This window comes from Caloenas nicobarica, chromosome 4, assembly GCF_036013445.1.
Source record: "Caloenas nicobarica isolate bCalNic1 chromosome 4, bCalNic1.hap1, whole genome shotgun sequence".
Lineage (NCBI taxonomy): Eukaryota > Metazoa > Chordata > Aves > Columbiformes > Columbidae > Caloenas > Caloenas nicobarica.
Genome location: NC_088248.1, coordinates 33076768 through 33086725, shown reverse-complemented (window position 1 = coordinate 33086725; position 9958 = coordinate 33076768). Strand labels below are relative to the sequence as shown.

General features: G+C 43.9%; 1 protein-coding gene across 1 annotated transcript in view; it reads right to left on the bottom strand.

Moving 5' to 3' along the window:
* Positions 1 to 2708: 2708 nt before the first annotated feature.
* FHDC1 (FH2 domain containing 1) overlaps positions 2709 to 9958 on the bottom strand; it is a 37629-nt gene continuing 30379 nt past the window's right edge. The window contains exons 11-12 of the mRNA XM_065633615.1: positions 9735 to 9899; positions 2709 to 6691 (exon numbers count right to left, since the gene is read on the bottom strand). Coding sequence (XP_065489687.1) covers positions 4649 to 6691; positions 9735 to 9899 — 2208 coding nt within the window. The 3' untranslated portion in view covers positions 2709 to 4648. The remainder of the gene's footprint in view (positions 6692 to 9734; positions 9900 to 9958) is intronic.

The window sequence follows — 9958 nt, the reverse complement described above, 5'->3', positions numbered from 1 at the left end:
AGTCAAAGTCCTATTGTCTTTAAAAAAAAAAAAAAGGTATGTAGAGGTCATAGCTTTCCTTCACTTGACCCAAGAGGAGCCATCGAAGTTTTCTGCTTTTTTTTTTTTCTTCCTAATAAATAAGGACAGAATAGGATAAAAAAGGAGCTGCTGTTCAGACCTGATCAAAAGCAGAAGAGACACATCTCTATTCAAAGGGAGCCTGTCCAGAGCCTCTGCCTTCAGATGGGCTGAGCAGTCCCAGAAACGCCCGTAACTCTCTCTCCTCCGTGCAGACAAGGCCACCCTTGCCGAGCATTGCTCAGCCACTGCGAACCTCATCCTCAACGCCACCGCTGAAGTCCATGTGCTAACGTCACCTCCGTCCCCCCCAGTGCTTCCGCACAAAAAGGAATGATATCAGCAGCTAAAGGTTAATGAGGTCTTTTTTCTTTTTCTTTCTCTTTTTGCCTTATTTTCTTTTTCTTTTCTCGGAGCAAATTGCTAGCTGAGGCAGCGCATGTCCTGCAACCTCAGCCTTCAGCCTGAACGAACACAGAAACCAACTATGTGGCAAAGAACAACTGCTGGCTGGAAACAATTTTCTCTTAAGTGCAAATAGTTGATTCTGGTGATGGTGATGATCACACGTTGGGAAGAGAAACACGCTTTCGTGCAACAAGAAACCTTCACGTGTCCTTCGCCTCACTGTTACTTTCTTTTCCAATTGCAAGGATATTTGCTCAGCTGCCAGCTTTAGCAGCATGCGAGATTTCCAGAATGCATCTTTCAGCCAGGAGAACAAGACAGATTTTTTAATATAGGCTTACGAGTAATAAAAAAGAAATGTATTTCTGGCTATTTAGATAGTGACGTGGCTAAAACAAACTCCTTTGTTTTCGGCAGCTGTTAACAATACCTGCAGGGAGCTGTTCCCAAGGCAGTTATCTCTGGCACTGGCAACAGTAGGATGTAAACAGCCTGTATCAGGTTAATGGAAAACATTGAGCAGCCAAATCTGAAAGGAGCTGTGTTTAGCTGGGCCTCTCTCGCAGGGATTACCTTCTCACGTGTCGCAGCAGCGGCAGCAATGGCTTTTGGAGGACAAGGTCTTTCCCGGGGGCGGACAGCCGGGGCTCTGCTGCAGCGGTGGAGCCCGGCCAAGGGTTTGCAATTACAGCCGCGGTGCTGGGGCTCGGGGTCAGGGCCGAGCCAAGGCGCCCTACGCCTCCAGCCCGGGGCTGGCTCGTGTCTGGTGAGGTGGGAGCCGGCATGTGGCTGTCTGCATCCGTCCGCGCAGACGTACCCCGAGATGAGAGAGATACCGATGGGTTATTTTGAATGACATAGTCCAGGCTTGTACACTGTGGGAGGTGTGATGGGAACTCATTTCTGTCTTTCTTGATAATTTAATGAGCTGTTGTAATGAGGGATGCACTGAGCCCCTCATTTGTATGCAGTTCCCACATGAGATGTGAATATTAAATTCCTCCAAGTATGAATCAGCAGCTCTTACTCCCACAGCTCTTTCCCCTATCTCTCAATCTCTACCAGCTCCACAGCCCCAGATCCCCTCGTGGTCCCCTGGGCTGCTCCACTTCACTGCCACCTCAATAGCCACCAAAGGGGAGAGACGCATCCCTGGTCACCCCCAGAAACATGGGCCATGCAGCAGAACAGAGCTGGAGAAAAGGTCTCTGTTTGCTCTTGAAAACTGACTGCAGCCGGGCTAGCCCCGTGGCCTGTTAGTGTTTGGGAAAATTGCGTGACATGGGAAATTAAACCTACAGGGCATTGCTGTCTCTGACAGCTGGTAGTTTAAATAATGAATTGGTAATTATAAACCCTTTTGAAATAAAAATGAAGTTTAAAAAAAACCAACGTAAACTTTTGAGACACACCTTTTGATGGTGAAGGGCTTTCCCACGTAGATTCCAGCGGCAGCCATCAGTCAGCGCTGGCAGACAGCAGGTGCTCACTGCTCCGTACAGGGAGAGAGACACTCGCCAAACGAGAAAAGTCAGGGGCTAAACAAGTTTGCAAATAGCAGCGATTCCAGTCCAAAAATCATTTCCATAGCAGAGGGGAGGAAGTGCTCCCTAAGGACAGGGAGGCTGTCTGGCTTTTGCCTTTTTTCTGCTGAATAGTTGTTCTTTTGTACGCAGTAAAGAAGGAAAAATAATGGGAGAATGGGACAAAATGTAAGAATTCAGAACTGCAGTGTAGAAGTCACCACCTGCTCCTGCAAAACAGGCTATTCTTTATTCCCAAAGTCCTGGGAGCTGTAAACCAGGATTTCTCAATAAAGTGTGCTAAGCTAAAAGGCATGAAGATAGCGACAGATCCAGACTTGTCAGTGCCATGAACATTTGTCTTGGCCACAACACACAATGTGTACGCAAAGTGCTAATGCCTTCCATGTTATACCCAAACCTGGGCAGAGAGAAATGTTCAGAAACTGAAGTTAAACTGCTTGTCTTAGTATAAAAACAAACTAGCATTTTAAATGCCAGGATTTCTGTTGTACAGTCCTTCCTTTCGGGACTTTCGCACAGTCACCTACACCCAGACTCCAGTTGCCTGAGATCTCCAGGGCCAAAGCCAAGAGGGTAACAGGAAGGAGAAAGTACAAACCTCATACCCAGTAAATGGGAACTTTATTAAACTACCAAGTTACTCCGAAATGTATAAATGTTCCATTAAATACATTCAGTTTTCTTTTACACAGATTTATAGAAATTTATTTACATATTCCAAACACAATTAAATTATTTTTCAAGCTTGCTACCAATAAAAGTTTTTGTTGTATTTTTTTAAAAAAGGAAAAAAGTCAATCATCTGCTCTTGCAGATGCGCATACATACACACGGGTACAAATAAGAAGGGAGATGCTTTTATATCTAACCCACCAGGGAGGCAGTAACCAAAAAGCTTATAGGGTTTCAAGAAAAAGTTCACCCTTGCCAAAAAGCAGGCTGTATAAATTTTCCCTGTGGGACAGACTCAAACAAGAGGCCCTATGCAATACTTTATGGTGTTTGGGTATGCTGTCTGCGTCAAGATGTGCTGGCATGTGGGATGAGCTAAAGGCCCCTTGCCAAATTCCAAACACAAGCTAGCTGTCCCTGATACTAGCCCGTGAGAAGCGTGCGAGCAATTAAATGGCTCATTCTCATTGAATTATGCTCTCCCAGCACTGAGGGATAGAGCAGACAAACAGATCTACCACTAGGATGTCAGTGCCACTTGTCCGAAGATATTTTCCTTTTTTTTTTTTTTTGTCTGAAATGAGGCTTCATTCGTAAGTGAAAAAAAGGCAACTCTTTAAATAAGATGCATAGGAGAACAGTGATCTGTTTCCCCACCTACATACATTTCTCTTGGGAAGATGCACAGCATGCCAAACAAGTTTTCCCTCATTCTCTGTACCTTAGTCTGACAGGAGGTTAAAATTTGTATCTGCAGGAAAAAAAAGAGGTGTTTTTATTTTGTAAAAAGCTTATCAAATACTAGTTTAATTCATCCTTTAGAGTCTTTAAACATTAAAAACCACATTTGAAGCAACCAAGGAAGTCTGCAAAAACATTGTCATGCGTAAGCTCTGTGTTTCATGCTAAATATTCGTGTTGTCAAGGAGAGGGAGAGGAGGAGGAGGAGAAGGCAGGGAAACTAATGGCTCAATCAGAGCCATTGCAACATTCAAGTAATTTGGTAGTAGATAAACCAGCGGAAACATAGAATGGTAAGAAAGTGCTCGGCACTACATCGCAGCCTTCAGGAGTTGAACTGCAAACATCCTTGATATGTATCATAAATATATGGCACTTCTGTATGACCAAAAGCCGGCAAGTTTGCTTGTGACCAAAACAAGTCAGGACTAGTCAACATCCCAATGGGCACTGATGGCCCTTCCACCAGTCACAGCCCCCAGCCGTGCTACTCGACCCAGCACCAGCCGTATCTACTTGTGCATGCAAGACAATGCTGCCACATTCTTGGAGAGCAAGGCTCCTGCCCAGCAGAAAGCCTTCTCCAGACACAGGTACACATTTATAAAACATGCTATAAATTCTTCAGTGAGGTTAAAGACAGCCACAAACAGCAAATGTTCCGTTTTACTATTTTTCGGCCAGCAGTTCCCAGTCTGTCCAATTGCCAGCAATGGACTTCGCAACAGGCAAAGAGAGTTCCTGAATCCAAGGAATTGAAAGCAATGGAAAGCACAATCACCCAGGTTAGTTTTCTGCACTGTTCCACAGGATTCACTTTGACATCAAAGAAGGAACAGACCAGCACAAAGGGTTGAGTCTTAGCAAGAATCTTACAAACACAAACACTGGCCTTTATCCATGTTTTCTGTCACAAGGCATTTCACTTTGTAGTGTAACTTCTTAAAAATTTTTGGCTTTTGGTGGTCTTCTGTATCACAAACATGCAAAGATTTGCTGTTATGCTCATATTCCATCACAGTAGCTTCAAATACATTCAAATTCATTAAAAAGTATTTAGACCAGAATACAACTACTTGCCCTTTTCTAACAGCGTGCCGTACTTTAACGAGCACAGGATGTTGCTTATCAGCAACATAACTGCTCTAAGGAGTTTCACGACAGAGACATCCAGTGCTTGAACAAGTGTTCACATTCAAAGATTCAAAAAAACCTCTCCCTTATTTCAGTAACGGCTTCAGTATTTTACCAATTGCGGTCCGGTTTGCATCTTTCAGTTTAAGAGAGGCCTTTTCTGCCGTTCCCTGCTCCTTCGGTGCAGGCTCTACTTTAGTGCTGACAGCTTCTCCCTGCAGGATGCTTCTTCCAACCACTCTGGCACTATTTGCTCTCTTTAAGGTTCCCACACTGTTCTCCTTTGGACTCGGATCATCAGAGGTCGCTGCTGGCTTCACTTTAGGCAGCCTCTGGGACACAGACCTTGTGATGGCTGGAGGTTTGGATGAGCTGGATAGATCCACTTTTGTGCGCTTTGAAGAAGAAGCCACTGTATTCCTTGCAAAGCTTGGGACAGCAGATGGTGTTTTGGGGACACTGACTGTGGCAACCTTGGTCTCATCTGCAGGGGTCTGGGGTTTTGCATTGGAGCGACAGGTCTTAATTTCATCCGTCTTTGATTTGACATTACTCCTAATGGGTTTAGAGATCGGCTTCTTGAGAGAGACTCTGTCCCTCTCAAAATGCGCGCTGCTCGAGGTGACAGTGCCCCTCTGTAACCTTGGCTCTTCTACCGACACGCTGTGTCTGTACGGACTTCTTGGCAGCGTGTCTGTTGTGCCTCGGACAGAGCTGCGATGGGACAGCCGACTTTCCACTGCACTAGTTTCACGAAGCGCTGGCTTGGCTTCCGGCTTTTTCACGCTGCTTGGTGCTCTGTTTGACCGAGAAATAGGCACCACTTTCCTCATACTTTCATTCTCAGAGGCATTCAAAGTTCTTACAGGTCTGGAAGAAGCTGCATGGTTAGGGCGAGTACCACTGGATTTCGAGGAGCTTGGAGATCTATCTTTTACAGAGTTTCTCTTTGGTCCTGTTGAGTCTTTATTTTTTATGGTCTTTTCTTTAGGAAGGCTGTGCTTGCTATTGGCATCATCCTTATCATTTGCAGAAGTATGAAGAGACAGATCCTTGGAAGAAGCAGAATTCAGGTTTGAGAAGAATGTTCTAGCCCTATATTGCGGATCATTCCCAGAAGAGCGTGCTTTGCCAGCCTCACTTCTTATTTCATTGCCTGCTGATTTAAAATCATTCCCCTCTTCAGAGTCCAATGTCAAAGAACAATCAGTCGTTGTATCTGACACGTAGAACATCGGCCCATCTTCCCTACTTCCCGAAACGCTTGTATCCACAGACATAGGGCTGCTGCTGGGCTCTGAAGCTTCACTCCTGCAGCCCACCGCCTTGGCTTTATGGTCATGGGCCTCTCTGGAAGTTCTGCAAGCTGGAGGCAGGTCGTCATCAGCAGTGCTAAGGGAATGAAAGCTTAGATCATCTAGAGTCTCCACGTCTGTTCCACCAGCATCCTCTAAATATATTACAGGTGTATCCTCTGTAGGCTTTGGTCCTTGAATATCGAACTTACGTAACCCTTTAACAAGTTCACGCTCCTCAATTGCAAGGGCCAGAGCATTTATATCAGTGGACTCCTCGCAGGACACACTGGAAGCGTGCATTTTGTAGTCGGTGCTTCTCTGTGAGTAACGGGCACCAGGACCAGCTGAGCCACCAAAGCGACTGGGCTGAGCTGGAGGCACCTGCAGGAGGCCACCACTTTCCACTTTGGTTTCAGCCTGTTGGTGCAAGTGCAAGGTATTTAAGTTGAGATCTCTCGTTTCTTTGGATTCGGTCCAGGCTACGTTGGGTCTTGCTTGTCGGGTGTTTGCGCGGGGAAGGCTGTTAAACTTGTTTGGATCCTCATCTTTTGAGATTTCCAGGAAACTCTGCAACTCCCTGTCTGCAGTAATCCCCAGGGAAAGTCGAGAACGTCTAGAATTGGGGTTTCTGTACGAAGGGCTTTGAGGTCTCTGCTGCAAGAAGGGAAGAAATTCTTCAAGTCCTTTTTTGGCCAACATCTCCACATCATTTTCACTGCTGCTCCGCCCAAAGCTCCCAAGCTCTCCAGCTGCCCAGGATCGACGCTTCTCCTCCAGCTCCTTCTGCCTTTGCAGACTATGAAGTTCCTGGATCTCTCGTTCCTTATTTTCCTGACAAGGAAAAGCATAAATACATGTCTCAGAGGACAGTGGCCTATGCATGAGAACAAGTCATAATCATTTAACTTCCCCTTTATTTTTTCCCATCGAAGTTAGCTCCTACTCCTATCACCTTCCCCCAACCTCCAATACATATACACACACACACACACACACACAAAATCACCATGGCAACCACAGCCTGCAACCATTAACCGTATGGAGAGCAGTTCCCTGCATAACTAATGCTGGTGATGCGTCATCTGGTCAGCATAAGAAAAAAAAAAAAAAGCACAAGTCCTTGTGAGACCAAGAACATGACCTATCAAACCCAACTAGATGTCAAGTCCAGCCAAAGAGTTCCTGCTATAAGATGGAGAGCTTCAAGTCCGCACTACATTTAAAGTTGGCAGTTTTATCAGGTGAGTAAACCTCCACCTAATCATTACATACATATTTTAAGACAAACTCATCTGATGAGCACACAGCCAATGTGTTCCTTCCACTCTCCCTTACTGCAATTGCAATTGTGCCTCCGCAAGCACAGTTTCTACAGGGTGCTACTTACCTCCAACTCAAACATTACGAATCGGAAATTTTATGAAAAGATGCTCCTTAATTGTATATGAAATATATATGAAATTGTATATGAAAGCGAACAGAAAGGTTTACACAATGCCTCATGATCAATACTTAGACATCAACTGACACCACTCGAGGACCTCATTCCAGTTTTGGATCTTGTTTGTATTCGCTGTTGGCTTCAAAAACCAGCAACTATTGCACGGAAGTTGCCCAGGGCAGGCTGGAGATTTTGGCAGCTAGGCTCAGGGGTTTGGGTTCAGGAAACGAAAGAAATAGTTTATGTTTGAAAGGTAACACAGTAATACCTTTTTACTAAAATCATTAGCAGTGGATTACTACAAATATCAACATTTTAACTGTCATCCCTAGGCTTCAGATTTAATCCAGCTGAACCTTCGGTTGAACTTTCCAGGTTATTTTCTGAAATGGAGAACATGGTTTTCTAGAGCCAGTACAGTTGTAGCAAAAGAAAGAAGGGGGAGGCTAGCCTTGACAGAGGATTCAAAAATTACATGATTTTCCAGCATGTTGTTAAATCTGTTCTGAGCAATGACACACTGTTTAAATAAACACACCTATATTTGTTTGAAGCACTATCTAGTTTGATCTTCCCGTGGTTGTGACAACAGAAGAGCTGCACAACTAGAAAAGCTTTCAGTAAACGAAAGCTTAATGCTGAAGCTCTTTTTGATGAATGGGTTAATCTACACCTCTTAAAGCGGATTTGAGACTACACCGGGCTCTGTAAGATAAGATGCATTAGAGACCTAAGAAACCCAAACAGCTAAAAAAGGCAAAAGAAAAAAAAAACTTGCATTTCAGGAAAAATGTCTGCGGCAGGGAGCTTGCCTTCACAGGTATAGAATTACAGAAGTAATTCTTGCCTAATGCTAAAGCGCAACTTTAAATATCCCATTGTAAAGACAAATGGTTAAAAATAGTTGTAGATATTATTATCATATTCCATATTAGACATAGAACATTTTAACCTTACCCAAAACATGTTTCTGAAGGTTTTATTCAAATGAATAATCTATTCTAAGCACACACAGACAGGTTACAAAAATCGCAAAAAATGTGCACGTGGCCATTATGGTATGAACCATCGTTTTAGACTGCAGGCTGTGCTGTCCGCACATCACATTTGTTTGTTAATGAAGGTGAACGCTCACAAAATACCTAGTAAGCAAATCTCCTCAATATTTACAAATAAGAGACTATTTTTTCATTTTTAGAGTGCAGCTGCTTATCACAGAGAGGAAGGAAGATCCCCATTGGACCTCGAAGTAATAGCTTTTCAACAGACACGTGTAATGTGTGACTATAAATTAAATCTCCAATCCCAAATAATTGAACACATATGCATGAAGTTACCCCTCACTTAAAATGTCTGCAACAGTTACCACCATTTCATTCTGTTTGTATAATGTTCAAAACCATGCACAAATACAGGCTATCTGTAGTTGTAAAGGGTAGATAAACTAATGGCACACCAGGCATGTTAGCTGAACATCCTGTCAGCTTGCTATAAATCAAGATTGTTCTCTCTTTTCTGAACTAAAGCTCTTATACAAAGTGCTATCAGATGCAGATTACATAAGGCAGCAAAATAAAGAAATGTTTGGATCCACCTAATTAATGCTATTTATAAAGGCCTAAAAAAAATATTTGTAATGATACGCAGACTTTACTGAACCAAAACTGGAACAAATGCTGATACTGCTCCTTCATCTTGTTATACTTCTTTAATTATTTGGGACCAATTCAGGGTGCTTAACAAATGAATCGTCACATGGGAGATGAGGTATCTTTGTACTGTAGGCTTGTTTAATTTCTTGAGCTTTCACCCACAAAAAGCATTTAAAAGAACAAATGCTGGGGGGTTGGACTAGATGACCTTTGAAGGTCCCTTCCAACCCCAACTATTCATGATTCTATAAGTAGAAGACACAGTCCTTGCTTTACTTGGCAAAGTGTCTAGTCATGCAAAGGAGGGCAGTGGAGAGTCTGAGCCAGTGCTGATTTAGTCTGGTACGTCCATGTAATGCGGTGCAACATCTCAAGGCCTTTCCAGTGATCCAACCTCACCAGTCCAGGGCCTGAACAGTGAGGACTCGTCAGGAAGTTTGCACCATCTGTTTCACTGCTCAGCTTAGCAACCACCGACCTCGTCACCAACAGAGAAGGAGGGAGCCCACTCATGGGCAGGCCAAGAGGCTGCCCTGACGTGTCACCTCACTGGCCTGGCCAGCCTGCAGCTGAAGATGCAGAGCAGCGGGACTGCACACAGGGCTGGGCAGAATGACCACTTCCCATGTGGCTTCTGCCTACAAGAGGGTCGTTTGTTGGAGCTATTTGAGCAAATATATCAAATACCACAAGATATAAAACATCCCTTAAGCAGAAAAAACAACTGAATTCACATGAGCCAATATTTCAGACATATAAGAATCTCATTCAGTGCTCTTACCTTAACAGCCTTGTCGAATCTTATGCAGAAGTCCCTAAATATCTGGAAACATTCATCCAACTTCATGGTTTCTCTGTCTTCACAGAAAAAGTCAATGAGAGCGTTTCCCTCCTTTTGTAATTCTCGTTTCTGGTGTTCAAGCTCCTTTAGATGTCTTACAGCAAACTGTAGTAAAACACATATACGTCATGAACCAGGCACAAAAAATAAGGTCACAACAGGTC